The sequence below is a fragment of the Corvus cornix genome, chromosome 5 (genome assembly GCF_000738735.6).
Source record: "Corvus cornix cornix isolate S_Up_H32 chromosome 5, ASM73873v5, whole genome shotgun sequence".
NCBI lineage: Eukaryota > Metazoa > Chordata > Aves > Passeriformes > Corvidae > Corvus > Corvus cornix.
In genome coordinates this window covers 52,112,170-52,130,060 of record NC_046335.1, presented here as the reverse complement: position 1 = coordinate 52,130,060, position 17,891 = coordinate 52,112,170, and the positions used below count along the sequence as shown (strand labels likewise).

At 39.9% G+C, this 17,891-nt stretch overlaps 1 protein-coding gene across 3 annotated transcripts in view; it reads left to right on the top strand.

Annotated features, from left to right (window-relative positions):
* TRIM66 (tripartite motif containing 66) overlaps positions 1-17,891 on the top strand; it is a 49,920-nt gene that overhangs the window by 26,615 nt on the left and 5,414 nt on the right. For all 3 annotated transcript variants that reach the window (XM_019285428.3, XM_019285429.3, XM_039553311.1), the window contains 7 exons: positions 737-898; positions 9,373-9,645; positions 9,863-10,091; positions 13,294-13,354; positions 14,061-14,235; positions 15,057-15,364; positions 16,862-16,985. In XM_019285428.3, the coding sequence (XP_019140973.2) occupies positions 737-898; positions 9,373-9,645; positions 9,863-10,091; positions 13,294-13,354; positions 14,061-14,235; positions 15,057-15,364; positions 16,862-16,985 (1,332 nt within the window). The remainder of the gene's footprint in view (positions 1-736; positions 899-9,372; positions 9,646-9,862; positions 10,092-13,293; positions 13,355-14,060; positions 14,236-15,056; positions 15,365-16,861; positions 16,986-17,891) is intronic.

Sequence of the window (17,891 nt, the reverse complement as noted above, 5' to 3'; positions counted from 1 at the left end):
AAAAGCACCATCATTCCTCCTTTGTAAACAGGTGACTGGAGGACTGCAGTAGTTTCACTCTCCATTTCAACTCTCTTTTTTTACTGGAAACATTAAGCCCTGAGTCCTTAAAAAGCATTAGATTCTGAATTATTATTGAAGAGAGTGAAGCCAATTTCTTGGTCTGAGAGTTATTTCCCATTCCAGTAACTGCTCTTGCTGCTGCACCATGTCATTTAAGATTATCATCATTACCCAAACAAGCTGTTGTGCTACAGCTTTGTCAGCAGGGCTAATCTCTTCCCTTTTCCTCTGTTAGTAAGAATCCTGCTTTTGAAAGAGGGACAGAGCTTGGTGGTGAGCATCCAAACCACAAGGCAGATCAGCTGCAGAATAAGGTGGCTTGGAAATTCATTTAAAACAGTGGAAAGGTGGCTCAGACTTCCCATCGTGTAAATTCTGTGGAGCTGCCACCTCGAATAGCTCTCAAAGTGGATTACCTGCAAGGGCAGGCTGCAGGCTTTTGGTATAGCTGTACATTTCAGCAGCTTTACTGAGTATTTTTTAAAGTAATTCATTAATGTCTGTGAGAAATCTGTCTCCATTTATCTCTCTGCTTTGGGTTGCCTTGAACATCTCTGTTGTTTTAGAGTCTTTTTGGGCTTGTCGTAATGTGTATGCTGTGAGTTGATGCAAATTTGTTACTGTTTTTCTTTCTGAGCTGTTGCAAAGACAAATTCTCATTTGTGATTTGTAGGTCTGTGAGAGCTCCACAGAACCTGATGACCAGAAGCCTGTCATTCCTCTTGACAAAAGTGGCAGTCCCTCCCTGTCACAGTCATTAGATGAAGAAGCCAGTGTCAGGAGCCACTCCCCTGAGAGCACACTGCAGCAGTCAACTTTCCATCCAGTGAGAAAGGTATAAAGAACTTCTTAAAAAAAAAAAAAAATTAAGGGAAAACCTGATTTGATAGTATTGAATATGGCATTGGAGTTTGCAATGAGGGGGAAAAAATTAAAATGCAGTAAACGTCAGCCAAATGGCTTGTAAATTTTGGAAGACAATCACAGCCTAACCTTGTGTGCATCTTCCAGTCAGGTGCCAGGATGAGCAACTCTTCTAGGGGCTGATAAGTGTTTAGGTCTGGCTGGCATGATTGGTAAGCATGAACTGGCAAATAAATAAGAGCTCTATTTCTTCACTTCTTAAAGTCTGTCTAGCTCCTATGTCTAGGGATTTAATTACTAGGGCTTGCTAACTACCATCCTAGAGCAGTTAATTTGAAAAAAAATAAATAAAGCAGGAGTCAGAGATGCTGATGAAGTCAAGCCTGAGAAACAGTCTTCAAAATACTTGCCCCAGAAACAACACCACTAGTTACTGCTGAAGGTGGGGTTGCCTGAAAGGGATATAATTCTGTTATACTTCTTCTCGTTGCTCATGTATAGGCAGAAAAATCACAGTTTCTATGTATCTAGAATATTTTATTACATAATAGAGCCAGGCTTTGGTCTTTCCACCGACTGGGAGGCTCTGACTGTTGAAGAAGCAGCAGGAACTGTACCAGGAGGGCCACTACTTATCAGCAGACCCTTGGTGGCTCTGGATATCACCTCTGCCTTTGAAGAGGAGAAGCTGCCTTTTACTTCTCTGGACAATTTGTTTAAAACACTCCAAACAACACATCATATTCTGCTTTTTCAAGTTTGTTTGTTACTTCAGTGCATGACTCATTTTGTGTACCCTGTAGAAGACTTTTGCGTATATTTTTTTCTTGGAATTTGTCTGTGGGATATTGTGGAAGTATTTGTCTTTCTATCCTCAAAAAGGATGTTATTTTTCCTTCTTTTGTACATGACTGTGTTGATGCAACGTATTTATGATGCAATACCCATCCAGAGAATTGTTGGAGATCCCTTTGGGAGTTGCAGACATACAGGCCTGGAAGCAGTGTGCAATTCAGATTTGAAAGCCACAAAGAAATCTGCCTTATGGACCTGTAATGGAAAGTTATTCCCAACAGCTTAAGCAAGAAACGTCAGAAAGAAGAAAGAAAATGGAAGGAGATGTGCAGGAGAGAGAGACTAGTGTAGTCTGGTGGGAAAAGCAGGAGTAATAAAGGAAAATTGCTGATTTGTTGCTGTAGGAGTTGAGAAGGTGGCGAGAGGAAGATATTCCTAGGAACTAAAAAAGGGATTTTTTTCTAATGGTGCTGAGAAGTGTATGCTCTTGTGCAGAAAACAGTTTGGTTTTTGAGGTGCCTGGTAGCTTTTCAAGAAGTTAATGTTCAACAGCTACGACACCCCATCTTTCTTGTATTCATCTCTTCTAATGAGCTCTTTGGGATGAAGACATCTGGATGGGATGAGGATATTTACATCTCTGGCAATGGAAAGTTAGAAATCATGAAGGGAAAAAGCACAGCAAGCAAACCCTTAAAATATATTCTTCATGAATGCTCTTTAAAGATGTCTGACTGCTTTTGCTGAGAGTTGGGTTAAATCTGGGTTTAAATGGGAGATTGGTTCCTGTTTAAGAACAAGGGAATGTGTCTATTCATTCTCGTCTGGTTCACCTGATTAAATGTTTTCAGACTCATCTTCAGGCAAAAATCTCTGCACAGGTATTTGCCCATGTGCTCTCACATGGCCTGTGTTCAGAACATTTCATCTCTCTCAAGATCTTGGAAGACATGGAGAAAGTGAATGTGGGCAAGTCTGAAACACGTGAAAAATATGGTAGAGAAAATGGCTAGAGAAACCTGCTGCCTGAAGAACAATTGTGTTCTGTCTTTTTGGAGAATAATTGTGGTTGGACTTCTTGGCCTCATGTTGCATTTCTGCTGAACTCTGACAGCCTTCAGCTGGGCACAGTATTTCTAGTGGAGTACATAATTCCCTGTCTGCTGAGATTCTTTCATTAAAGAGAAAGCAGTGTGCACCTGAATTTACTGTTTAGTGATAAGGTTGCCAAGATGTGTCCAAAAAGTAAAGAGATAAAAGCTTTCTTTAGCTTAGTGGTTTCCTTTATTTTGGAGTGGGGCAAGGCTTGATTGCTCATATAATTAAACCTCTGTGCATTAATTTTGAAACACATTTATGGTATGAATTTGATGTTATTGATTGGTAGCTAGATGAATTGTCCTCATGCAGAGTTACATTTATTTGTAAAGCAATATAGATAAGATGTTATTAATAGTTTGGGATAGTTTTCATTTGTTTCGCTCATTTTGGAACATTAATGGTGATATTTTGTCAGTCTTTCTGTCTTCCTGTATGTTCTGCTAACTATCCTTTTTCTATGAATTAATTTTTTTGTGCAGAATAAATCTTTCTATACTTAGACAATTGATTGTTTGATATAAGTACTGCACTTTGCATAATTCTGGGCTTGATTATCACCTTTTAGGAATGCAACACTAGGAATGAAACTTTTCTGTTGATGTGGGAAATGGATATAATTTTCTCTTCACGTTCCCCTGTCAGAATACTTCACTGACATAGCCAGGACCTCTGTTTTGGACTGTGGAGCTGTTCTGTCTCCATGCCTGTCAAATACCCAGCCTCTCCAGTAGGAAAGCCAGCAAGACAGAGAACAAATTTCAGCAAGACAGGGAACAAGTTTCTGAAAACCTTTTGTGTTACCTGCACTCCATTTCCAGGGAATTGTGCCAAGCTCTAGCAAACAGATTTTACACAAGCTGTGGAACTGCTCAGTTGCAGTGTGAAGGAATGAGTGCTCAATTAGTTTAACAGTTTTGTGGAAAGGGTTACCAGCCTTCACTGATGATATGATCTTGCTGCTTTTGCACAGTATGATATCAAGTTATTAATTTGTGCACAGGACTAGAGAGGTCACCTATTCTGGAACAAAGGTGAGAATAATAAGATATTTTGGGCCTAATTGTGTTTTCAGGAGTAATAACAGGAATACAGTCTCTGTTTTTTTTGCACATACCTAATTGTCATTTCTGGCTGTGATGAGCAAAGAGGTCTAAAGGCTGCATCTAGCATTTGAAGAAATGTCATGATTACTGCACATCTAGAGCACAAATTTGTAACTTGAGCCTCAGGCACCACTGCAACAGACACTGGTGTTGATGCAGGGCCAGCTGTACACCTCTCCTCACACTCCATGAAGTGCACCCCCTTCTGTAGTTTGGAGCAAGACCCTTACTTCTGTTAGTTCACCTGCTTAAAGTGAATCTCTGAATATGTTGTGCACTGTATTAGTGAGTTATCACTAGACAGCTGCATCTGATCCTTTATAAATATAGCCAACAGCAGGTCCTTAGGAGAAGGGCATCAGAAAAAGACAAACTGATGGTCCACTATTCCAGATTCTGAAAGCCAGCACTTCAGAGACTTTCTGACCTGAAGGTTGTACCCAGACAGTTATGTTTTGGAGCTCTTTATGGACCCCTCCTCTGTGAATTTGTCTATTTTGTGTCCATTTTAATACTAGTGTAGAATACTCCTCAGCATTCAGCACCAAGTTTTGCATTGCATGAGAAGTTCTTGGTTGCTTACCTCAAGTCTGTTACCTGATCGTGCACTCAGATGCCTTCTAGTTCTTGTGTTAGCAAAAACAGTGAATAATCACTCTGTATTCACCCCGTTCATAATATCTGTTTTATAGGTCAATATTTAATTCATTCTCAAAAGTTTCTTTTTGAAGCTTATAAGTGACCACTTGTTTCTTTAAAGAGTTGGCCCCTCCTTTCATAATAGCCATTCTGTACTTTGGTCCTTCATGTCTTTGGCCATTTTCCCTATGCTTTGTGGTTTTGATAAATCATTTTTGAGTCACCAGGATTAGTAATGGAAGTGTAAGCATGTGGAAATGTTGTATAGTGCATTATATTTGTTGTATTGTTCTTTTTGATTTGCAACAAGTCCCAGCTGCTTACTTCAAGAGCTCTGTTTGTCTCAAGCACAATAAAGTACCTGAGATGGGGAAATCCTAGGAAATGTTCTGTGCTATCCAAGGTGCACTCTTCAGAGCACTCTGAGAGGCTTCTGTTTTATTCCAAATATATGCAGTGTGGTGGCATTTAATCGAAGCCTAATATGATGACAGTTTGAGGTGGAACTTCTTTTTTTTTTTTTTCTTTAAAAACGTGTGAAATTTGTGGAAAGGGGGCTGGAGGACAGAGTACAGATTTTATTTGATGGTAATATTGCACAGAGCATGTTGTGATTACTTAGTGACTGAAAGTAATAATAATTTAATATCCGACACTAGAACTTCAAATCTGAGCTTGGGACCAAAGTGGGTTTGTTGTTGCTACATTTTCCCCTTAATTACTATTAATTCTAGGGCAATTAGGGATGAGGGAAAGAACAGCCTGTAATTTAGGGTCCTACGAATTTCTAAAGTAACAGAGTAAGTTTGTTACTTTACAGAATTGAACTGCTCACAGCACAAATTCTTTCATGCTTTATGCAATTAGGTACATTTCCCAGAATGGTGATTTAACAAAACCTTTTTCCTTTGACCTGAAAAAAGAAGATAAATAAAACATGATGCTGCTTGCTCCATGCAATCTCTTCCTCCTTCCGCTTTAAGCCCGCTCCAGTTTATTCAGACAAATTGTTAAGGAAGATTTGGGTTCTTTTTTCTCGTGAAAGCGGAAAGGAAATCCTTCGGATTCTGTTCTCAAACTGGGAATGGGAAGCATGTGCAGCCTGTGTTATCAGTGCTGCTGTGTTAAGCAACTGGATTGGAGTAGTACATTTGTTTAACCTTCCAGCATAATGAGCTGCCAGGGGGATTGCTCCACTTAATAGCAGCCGTTCATTACTCTGCAACCATTTGCAGCGTGGTGTTTCTCCCATAGCAAAGAGAGTTGGCGGTTCCCAGTTTTAGCTTCCTTTATCAGTGACACTTAATGTCAACAACCCTGAGACTTTGCCAAAACAATCCTAACAAATCCTAATCCCTCTGTTTCAAGGTAAGTATTTGCTTCTCAGAATTCTTCTGTATTGGTGCTGCATGTTTACACTGGACCTTTTTTTGAATGCAACAGTGATCAAAGAAATATTTGAACTGAACCATATATTTATTTTTTTTATTCTCTGAAGGCACTTTGCATGTTCTTTTTTCTTACCTTTCACTACCATAGCTAAGAAAATTGTGGTAGAAGGCATTTTGGGGTGGTGATACTGCTGCCATTATATTATAAGGATCATCAGACCAAAATTAATTATGAGACAATGAGAATTCCATTTATAGTGACACAGATGTAGTTCAATGTGCCAGACTGTACATTAAAATGTCAAAAAGTTCAAAATTAACCAACAGCTGAAGCCACCGTCTGCCCAAGAGCATAATTAATGCTTGTTGTTGTTCATATGTTGCAATGTAAAAGCAGTAGAGCTTTTGTAAAAGAGATAAATCCTTTAAAGGCATCCCATTTGCAAAAAACTAGCTGAACTGTCAAGGGAAAAGAGAAATTTTTGCTAATGGCAAAAGAAATGATTATTTTAGGGAGTGAATTAATAGTCTATTAATGAGTCTTGTTCCCAGTGCATTGTTCACTTCACACTTGACAGCAGCTCCATGGATCAGGATGGAATGTGTCTCTTCTTAACTGTGAGTTTTAATATTTTGCACTGAAAGATCATAATGTTGCTTCATCATTAAAATAACCACAAAATTAACTTTTGCCCCAAGGGAAAGACAGATGGCAGTTTGATGGCCTCATTATTCTTTTTAACAAGAGTAAGGTTTTACACTGGCTTATATAATCTAAAAAGATCTCTGAAGAAACTGATGCTAGCTAGAAGAGTAAAAAGGACATAGCCACACCATGCAATTGAATTTCATCTTTCCGAAAATTATAGCTGTAACAAAATCTTGCATGTGCGTGTCCGTATTTTTTTTCCTTCAGTAGGAGTCATCCCAGTGACAACTCTCAGTAAGTAAACTTGTCTTACTGGAGCCAGGAGTAATCCTGTGTTGCCTTAGGAGGGGTAGCATTTCACCTGACTTGCACACAGAGGGTCAGGTCTCAATACATGAGAAGATGGCACGTGCTTGTAAACAACTAAAGGAAGATGTGGGTAGTGACTGGAGGGACTGAATGGCCAGAAGGTCTCCAGTTAACCTGGGAGAGAATTTGGGTGGTGTGCCTGCCACATGTATGCCTCAGCATGCCCATTCCCAATGGAGCACAGCTCTAGGTAGTTCTTATTGACTCAGGAATTTGTGGATGCTTCATGCTTTGGAGAACCTGACTAAATAAATATTTAACTACCTCACAGGGGCTTAATTAATGCTCACAGTGGACTTTGAAATAAAGGGAAAAGGCAAGGGCTGCTTACACTTCATCTTCAGCTCAAGCACGAATTCTGCTTGTTTTATTTTCTTGTAAGTGATATGGGAGCAATTCACATGTTAATTTTGTCATCTGTAAAAGGCTTGTGATAAAAAGAGTGATGGAATGAAAAGGAAAATGTGTATTTGGTAGGTTCCACTTGTCACTGCATGCACAGGAACCTGTCACAAGCAAATTGTGATGGTAAATAAACACTTTTGATCCTTGTGGACTTTAGGATGTGTGGCCCTGAAAAGTGGATTCCTTGCTGACCTATGGAGATAACTTTGGTTTGAATTCTTGGGAATTGCTTATCAGACAGACTATATGGCAAGCTGGGCCTCTACCAGTGTGTTTCCACTTTGGCTGGGTTCTAGTTTTCAGCTCAAATGCGAGGTGGGAAGAACATGTATGGCTAGCTCCAGCTGCTTCCAAAAAGTTATTACATCTCAGACAGCTTAGGTTCAGGGGGGTCCATTTGACTTAAGAGGGGAGAATGACCAATTCCCTGGCTGCAGGAACCCAGTGCTCCCTGGGATGCCTTCTACATGGAGGGACTGTTTAAAGCAGGGCTCACTGCAGGACTGTGTGGTAGGAGGGCACAGACCTTCCCTGACTCTGCAGAGGAGCTGACCTCTTTCTGTCTCAAATGCAGGCTTATTTTGTCTCATCAAATTAAGTGGTCACTGTTCAAGCAAAGCTCCTGTTGTAGTGTCTATTGCAAATCAACAAAAACAAAATTAAATCGCATCCTTAGGTGGAAATTTGTCTGTGGGCAGTGTTCTCTTAGCACAGAGTTGCTGTGCATTGGAAGCAGAGGAATTCAAGATTGACTTTGGCATGATGTAGGATTTACACAGACACATCTGACAGCTCAATCTAGGCTGCAGTCTTTACCACTGTGGGGTTAAGATGGACAAAATGATGAAAATCCAAAACAGAGTATAAGTTCAGAAAAATACTAATTAAATTTAGGAAAAGGGTCCTGTCTCAGATTCACTTCTGAGTCAGAGGCCTCTAGCAGAGAAAAAAGTACAACAGCATATTTAAACTCTAATTCAGATGCAATGGACACATTTCTATTGTCTTGATTTATATTACAATGGGTGCTACCTACTGTATTGCAGTTAAATGTAAAGGATGAAACACCAATGAACTATGATGAAATCAAAGCACAATTGCATATTCAAATGATACAAATCTGTACACTTCCTAAAACTGCTTCTACTTGCTTCAAGATGCAAGAAGAGCCTTGTTTTCAATACAGTCACACATTCTTGGATGTGAGGCAGCTTAGGGAAGTCACCTAGATGGGTGGATGTGCTTTAGTTTGTGGAACAGTGTCTCTATGGCTTTGGTAGTGACAAATCATGACAGTAAAAACGCAAATTGATACTTTGGTAAATATTCCCTTTCTTTGGAACCTGGGCATGTTTCATCATAAGTACACGTAGGATGTTTCTGGATTTACACTACGATATTTAAAGGGGAAATGCCTTAGGTTTTAATGGGACCAACTCACTAACTAGCATAACATTTTCAGCATCATTAACATGAACAATAACTTCACCCACTTGTGTCAGAGTGAAATCTTATTTCTTCCGAACCTTCTCTCTCAATGAAGTGAGCTGATGATTTTTTAATAAAATGATAAAATTTCTAATTTGAATCTTATTTTTTTCTGGGAAAATTTAATGGAAAATAATAGGGTTTATGGTAAGGATTAATTTGGTACAGTGTTCTACATACTTAGATTTCCCAATCATTGTAGGAGTTAAAAATCAGAATCCCTTGAACTGATCTGAGGAAGACATTTTTTTATAAGCCACAGAAGAGTAACCCAATTGTCTCCTTTTCCAGTTTTCAGTTTAAATGTTGGAAAATCTAAAGCTTTTGGAAATAGTATAGGACTACAATAGATTCTTAAAGCCCTTGTGACACAACTGTTTGATGATGTCAAGCTGGAATCGAGCATCTCATCTATTATAGAAAGAACAGTAGCATTTTGCTGCTGAAAAGCTTATTAATATATTGGATTTTATTTTTTTTTTTTTTTTCTTTTTGCTTTTCCCAGCGTTCAGCATCCTTAAGCTTTGTGGGCTTTCCAAACTGTTCAGAAATGGAATTATCTCCAGCAAGGTTATCCAGCTCGGCCGACCCACAGGTGAAATGTGCAGCTGCTGTGACACTTGGCCCGTCCGCAAACGCCCTCTGTGACTGTGATACTCCACCAGAGCCCCTGCCCAGCTACAGCCTGGCACTGGGCAGAGCTCCCAGTGACCTGAGCCCTGGGGCTCCTGCTGGCCTCACACCAGGTGATGCACTCCAGGGAGGCACCAAATGCAAGGTAGGAATCGCTCAAATTCCTCTGCTGAGAGCGAATCCACTTTCATTTACAGCATGTTGTTGTTGTTAGTCAATCAGTCAAAGTAAGTTATGGTTTCAAGGAATAAAGTTTTCCTTATCTGGTATTTGAGGACTGATTACAAATTATTTTTTTAACATGAAAAGAAAGATAACTAATAATAAAATTCTGCATTTCTTTTCCCCCCCACCCCCTGAAGCTGGAAAATGAAGACCTCAGTGCTGTGGATTGTCTTCTAGAAAACAGCTTGGCTACTGCTGGGCAAGAGGTAGTTAATGAATTAACTCTTTCTATGCAAAAAGTGATGGAAGAACCTATTAATCTTTCAATCAAAAAGTCTCAGCATTGCACTTCTCCTTCTGAACTGCTCAGCAACACTTCTTTCCTGCCTGTGAATGCCAGAATGAGACAACCTAGAAGCAAAGAAGGTACCAGGCTTTTAATTATTTCCTTTAGGTTTTGGGGTTTTGTTTTTTCTTAGCACTGTGCATTGGAAGCACAGCAAAGCAGTATGCCATATTAATATACTTACATGTAAATGTGTTTTTCCAGCAAGCTTCAAATATTATCAGAGTACTTAATCCAATGGAAAATTGTGTTTGATCTCATTTGTGGAGGAAAAACATGGAAATGATATGCTTTGAATTTGTAACATCCCTCATCTGCGAAGCAGAAACGAGTGTGACTGTGTGAAGTACCTGGAGTATTAGTTCTCTTAGAAGCACTCCTGTTAATGAGACCTGCAGTTATGACTATTGAAGAGCTGGTTTGAAGAGTCCAAATTCAATTAAAAAAACCCACATTACTTCCGAAATGTAATGTGCCTTCTGCTAAGTCTTTCACATCTGTAGCATACCAAGTTTTTGTTAATACGTTGCACAGTGTGTGCCTTTGCTTGGCTCTGTCTACTGTGGAACATTCCCTTCAGCCAAGGCCTATTTCTTCAGCCCTCATGGAGAATTAGACTTTACTTAACTCTTTTCATGGGCAAATTGCCAACGTCGTTGTGCTGCACTGTAAAGCCTCATTCCTGCAAACTCTGAAAGTCAATGGGACTATTCATGCAAGCAAGGGATTGCAGGATCAAGCTGTTATCCCGTGACTTATGCCAATATTTGGCTGCATTTCTCTATAAAAGATGAATTAATATTTCTATCTCTGTGCTGTATTTTTGTTCAGAGAATTCTAATTAGAACAAAGGAGGCCTAGCCCAGTGAGCCAAGGAAATGTATTTGTCTTCTCTTCTACATCCCATGCCAAATCGTGGCAATTATGCCACAATCATTTGTGTGAGTTGCAAGAATCAGGAGCACCCCTAAAAAGCTGTGCCTCAGTCAGGCTGAAGTGGCTCGGGGAGGAGCAGCTGTGCAGTGCCTGGTGTGGGCTGTGTGACACCACACACAGAGGCAGCCCCAGTGTTCAGAAACTCGCTGTCAGTAGTAGATGCTACACATTTGCTGGGTATAAAGTGCAGGCCCTGTTGTGCAAGAGGGTGGAAAGCTTTGAGTGTTGAATTCAGTGCTGCTCCCTTTTCACGAGGAAGGATCAGGAGTGAGCAATTCCCGTCCTGCTGTCCCTGTTTAAGGGCATGCAGTGAGGGGAGACCTGAGGAGATACAGACACTAGTGCACCATAAAACATGAATTGTGCTGCAAAGGCAATGTTAACTCTGCTGGTGGCTCTCGGTAGGACTTGCTGGCTTCAGCATTGCTGTGCTGCCAAGCCTCATTCCTTCTGGTATGTGTCTCCAGTGACTCATCCTTTTCTAATAGCAAACCTAAACATTTCAGCTTAATTTAAAACAAAATAATTCTTATCCTAGGCACAAGGGATGTGGTAAAAATTGTACAAAATGTCATCATTTTCCCTCTTATGGCCGCTTTTTTTCTTATGACTTGCATAAACACCCTCCCCTCCCCTCCTCTTTTCTAGACTAAACAAATCTGATGGTTTCAGTCTCTCCTCATGGGTCAGGGGTTTGATTTTTTCAAAACCACCTCATTCCTGCTGTGCTATTTTGGGTTCTCTGCAATTAAGGAGTGCTGCCCACAGCCAAACGCAGTGCTCAGTTGAGGCCTCTGGGGTGCCATGAAGAATCAGGGTATCAGCTCCTTGTGTTATACATTCCTTGCTGCTGGTAATACCCTGCAGGATGGCATTCCTCTCTTCTGCAGCAGCAGCATTAGGTGGTTGACTCATGTGTAGTGTACAGCCCATTTTAACCCTTAGCTCTTTCCAAGAGCATTTTCGTAGCCCGTTGTTTTCCTTTGGGATTCATTTGACCCTTCATGAGCACAATACAGTTATCTCAATTTAGTCTTACTGATTTAGGAGATTTTTTTCTCTGATGTACTAAGGTCTATTTTTAACTGAAAACATTCTCCACAGTGCAGCCCCTCTAGTTCAGTGTTTTCCACAAATTTTATAGGCACTATTGTTTGATGGGCCCAGTTGCTGGTGGACATACTGGTTAATGTAGGAACCCAGCATGACTGGAACATCCTCTGCTGTGACAGTGTGCAATGAGAGCCGCTCCTTCACCTCAATGTCCAGTCTCCCTTTAGAGATTCTGTCCGTGACAGGGCTATCCACCCTTCACCTGAGCAACAATCACAAGTGAATAATGCCTTAGGTGTGATGTGAAATGCACCTTTCCTTGTTAGTCTTGATTTTATTGTGTTTCCTGTGGTGGGAAAAACCAGAGTATCCTAGAGGCACATTGCTTTCAAGCCATGGCTGATGTACAGTTGACCTGAGCTAGGTTTTCTTTTTAAAAGCATGTTTTCCTGGCCCTCTCTTATCTTGAGATAACCATGATATTACATTTGTTTCTTGTTAGTATTGGCTATGTCAAACTAATTCCGAACAAGAGAAGGCGAGATGAAATTTTTCAGTGGACTTGTATTTATGAGGGCATCCACTGGGACATTTTTCTCCACCCTGTCCTATCTCCCCAGAACTGTTATTACTTGTGTTTAATGTCAGTCAAAAACTACAGCTATATGCTGCTAGAGCTACATAAAGCTGCAGCTAAATGCTTATGTAGCAGACAGTTCTGAATTCATGTGTTTATATGCTACAGAGGTTGGAGGAAAGAAAGGAATTATAGTGTAACTTTTGTCCTGCGGTGGCAGATGGGAGACACAATTTTCTTCCTGTTTTCAAGTAACTGGAATTATCCAGAAGCTTCTTAGCATGGAGCTGGATGGAGACCACAGAGATTTCCTGAGCCTTGGGGGTTCCGACTTCAGTAGGTCTGTTTTCCTCAAGCGAAGGCTGTACAGCAAAGAGGATTACCTACGTCGCTCCATGTATATGGATGAATGTGATATGGCTGTGTACATGTATAATTCCCTGGGAATAAAGCCATTTCCACAAAATAGTTTGTAAACGCTCCTCAGATTTAGAACAGAAGCTGTGGTTAAAAGTAAAAATGAAAGACAATGGCTCTGCACCAGAACAGAAAATAGCATACACATTTTCTATACATATAGATGAAATGATTCCATAATTCACTTATGATACCATATTAAACACCAGTCAGAAGTACATGAATATTGAAGTACTTTCTATCCTAATCTGCCTGTGATATTATAAATATTTTATTCGTTTTCTTATCTTCTGTTCCAGATTCCAATAACTGTGAAAAGGAACATTTTGAAATGGATATGAAAAGCAATCAGAATGTCAGGTAGCAGAGTCTTTTTTTTTTTTTTTGTACAAAAGCACTGGCTGTGAAATTTTATGCATGCATTTAGAAAATTTGTCATACTTAATGATGATGGAGAACTTCAAAAGAATTCTAGATTCCTTATAGGTAATACTTCTGAAAGTTGTAAGATGGTCTCAAACTTGAAAACAACAATGAAAAAGAAGTGGTGAATTAATGTATTTCTGTGTAATTTTCCAGAATGAATAAATATTTGAAAACTTATCTCACTTGAACAATTAGGAAATGTTAAGCCCCGATGAAAACTAAAAGATATAATGGGAACAGGATTAACATTACATCAACAATTTTATAAAATTTAGTTTTCAGCCACTGCTGTGATAATATGATAAAATTGATGATGTGCTATGTTCCTGTTGAAGCCAGCCACACCAAAAAGTATCAAGTATGACTTCAGTTGGGGTAATTAAGACAAGAATATACACAGCAGGGCAAAGCTTTAGCACAGAAGTTAGTAACGTATTTACGCATATGATCAATTTAAAGCGATTGCATTCACATTTCTTAAAGAATTGGTTTGTGAAAAAATGTCCAGATTTTCAGTGTTTGGCCACCAGAGTCACAGTTACAAAGGAGAAGGAGCAGAAATGATGGTGCATGAAACTGAGTACGGAGGAGAATTTTGTGGAATACGGATTAATTTAATCATGTGTCCTTTTGTCTCTAGAGCTGCCCCTAAGGAGCAGAAGATCCCCTATGTGCGACTGGAACGTCTGAAAATATCAGCCTCAGAAGTGGGGGAGCTCCCAGTGTTTAAGCTCCAGCCACAGGACAATGAGCAGGAGGGAAATTTCCTCCTGGTAATTGAGTGTGGGACACGGTCCTCAAGTATGTCCATAAAGGTGAGTGGGATTGCCTTGAGGTTTTACCTGCCTTCTCTCCTTTATCCCGCTGGTTTCTAGGCACAGCTTCTGGAATACTGTACACTAAACAAGTCTGTTGTTTTGTTTCACCCTCGGGTACTTCTGTGGTGGGTTGAGGTAAAGACAATACAGCTTTTAGCTTGCTGTGGAGCTCCCTGCATCTTCCATTTCCAAGAAGTCTGTAGTGTTTTCATACTCCAAGAAACAACTTGGCTTACCTGTCTGGTTATAAATACAAGATAAATAGCTTAAAACTGGCATGAATGTATATTCTAGTGAGAGGAACTGATCCCAGAAATCACAGTGTAATAGATTTTTAAAAGCCTTTTATTCTATTGCTTCAGTGGAGTCTTGAGTGTGAACTTCTTTCCACAGAAGGAAACAGGAATTGCTGGGGGGAAAAAGACCTATACTGGGGCTTTTTAGGGTGGGGGGTTTGAGCTGTTTACAGTAAAATTTGCAAGTAAGATTGTAGAATATCCTGTTTCTATCACCTGTGGTGTAGAATCTGCACAGCTCTCTCTCAGTGCTACTACACTGTGGTATGTGGAGGAAATGACCTGACCAGGGTGACCTGGCCAGCCAGTGGCAGATGCCAAGACCGTGGGCCTGCTGAACCCCAGTGCCCTCCCCAGTAGAGTTCACTGCAGAGAAGTACTTGGAAGTACTTGTTGGAAAATTGTTGGTAGTTGTGTCTTCCAAGTACAGGAAGTACTTGGCTATCTGCAGATAACCAATGATGTTTTATGCTGATGTATGAACATGATGATTGTGTGATCCCAGATTTTTCTTTCTCCAAGATAAATAAAGATAGCCCAGCTGAAGGACAGAAGTCCAAGGAAGAGAACTCAGAGGACAGAAGATTTCTCATTTCCCAGGCTGCAGGACAGACACAATCTCCTCCTGTAGATACTTTGTCTGTTGATCAGAAGCTCAGCAATGGCATCTCCAGCATGAAAAAATCCCCAGTTACTCAGGAAGTCAGTCCAATTGAAAACGAGGATTTCTGTGCTGTGTGTCTTAATGGAGGAGAGCTGTTGTGCTGTGATCATTGCCCCAAGGTCTTCCACCTCTCCTGCCATGTTCCAGCCCTGCTCAGCTTTCCAGTGTGAGTATGGACGACATTTCACTATCGTGCTGTTCCTGTTCACTGCCTGGGGGCAGAAGATATCCTCAGGGATGGATGTTTAGCCTTATACAAGTACAAGGACTGCACCTCTCACTTGCCTTTTTTGATGCTTTTTTGTCTTACATGCTAGGAACCAGATGAATTATGAAAAGTAGCTGTTTCCAGCCACCATGCCCTTTCTGCAGTTAACTGGCCAGTACAGCAAAGGAGGTGGCAGACCTGAACTTAAAAAACTTTCATATGACTCACTGGAGAAAAATAAAATCCTAACTCTAATGTAACATCTGGAGTGTAGACATCAGCTCTTCTTGGCAGAACAGAGACTAGCACAAGGGAAGGGCAGTCTGTGAATTCCTGTTCAGTTTGTTAGAAATCTTACGGGAGATGTAGGATTATCAGGGCTGCTGTGGAAATATTTAAGTCATTGGTTTCCCTAAGATATGTTCTCTCGCAACTTGTCGCAGATGGATTGTATGCAGTGAGCCAGAAATACACGTCCACATACCAAACTCTAAAAGTGAGGCTGAATAATGTACATTACTGTGGTGTACAATTCTGAATTCTGTTATAAATCATTACTAAGTGGAACCAAAGTCTGCTTCATTTGAGCCAAGCCCAAATAATTGTCTCAGCTGAGAAAAATATATTGTAAGGTATTAATTTGGAGATTCTGGTTTGTCCTTTCTGTTCAAAAACCAGGACTTTTCAGCTCTTGGCTTTTCATTCCTTTCTCTAGTTAGTGGAGTTATTATTACCTTCTAGTTTCAAAGCAGTGTGAAAACTAAGTTTTCCTGTTAGAGTAAACTTTCTAGACAAAATTAAACTCTAGTGAAGTAAATTAACTCCCTTAAGTAAAGTTTTATATTCATAGTTCTTTAATATATCTTTATCTATAGTTATTCAGACCCTGATATTGCAGAAGTTGCATCACTGCCTTCCCGAAATTCTTCAAAGAGATTCTGAAAATGCATCTGCTAGCAAGGACACACATACCCTTGCAGAATTATGTCTGTTTGGTTAGGGGATCTGTGCATTATCACACCTTTTCTGACAATGTTGATTTCTTAGAGAAATATGTCCATTATCATATCAGTTGATAATAAATATCTCGAATATCAAAGGGGTCTGGGTTTGTGTTATGAACCAATTGCTGCCTGTTTTTCCTTAATATTTTTTTTCAAAGCAGCACTTGAATCAGTGCAGCTGCATACACTGCTGGTAGATGATTTCAAACACAATTTTGTCATTTTCTTTTCCTTTGTGACAGAAAAAGAGCTGTGAAGAGAATCTGAAATGATTATACTTCTAACTGGATTCAAATCCAATGAAGAATATCTAGTACAATGGGCTTCAGATTGCCTGCTATCGTAATGCTAGTTAAGGATGAGACTTTCCAAATAGTGATTTCTGAGATTTGCTGTTTGACAAGGTTGTGGAAAAAATTCCCCAGGAGTTTTTTGGTTTCTTGTTTTGCAGGGGAGAATGGGTGTGCTCGCTTTGCCGCAACCCAGTGAAGCCAGAGGTGGAATATGACTGTGAAAACACACGCTACAGCCACAGCTACAATGCACAATATGGCCTTGGTGACTGTGACCAGAAGGTGGGAATCACTATACATTGCACTCTTTAGAGCAGGCCACCTGATCTCAGCATGAGGCTTTGCTTTTTCATGGGAGAGATGATGGTTTTGACTTGGCTGCTACTCAAATGTTACACACAGTGGTAAATACAACAAAAGCATTGTTACCATTTGGTTATACCATTCTCTTCTTTCTAGACATTGCTGCTCAATTTAAAAATGAAAGTCATGTTATAGAAAGATGAAGCAGACAGGTGTGGAAATCTTTTCTCCTTTGAACAGGGAAGACACGCTCAAGAGCAGAGCTTCCCTGAGTCATTTTTGCCTGGCTTTTTGACAGTGAACCTTTTTCTTTTAAAACCTGGCATCTTCTCAGACTTGGGCCAATGCTGTGACATTTTTGTCATGAAAGCATTTTTTGAATTTCAGTTGGACTGAAATAATCATGCAGTGTTCATATGTCCCATTAGTTCCTTTGAAGATGACATTCAGCCTGTTAACTCAGCCTAGATGAAAACTTATCAACATACACACCTATTATCAGTTTTCTCTACCAAATCTTCCATGAAAACAGTGTCTTTTCTCAAAGTCCTCCTGGTATTTGAAAGACAGAAATTCAGAATAGATGTCCTGTGTATATTGGTGACAACTGGACAGAGAGGAGGAGTCCACACAACTGAGTGCAGATGCTGAGCTGGCCCTGTTTCCACTGGATTTGGTACAACTGGACAAAAAATTTTGGGAGTTATGTCTTGAATAGTGAAGTCCTATTTAAAAAATTGAGTTGATGAAAAATTCCTTTGTTTGTGAGAAAATATGGCTTATAATATTTTTGTAGTGCATTTTTATTGAAAGAGCCAAAGACAAGAATAAGTGTTTTACAAGTTAATGGTGAGTAAAAGGAGCTTTTTCATACAGTACTAGTGA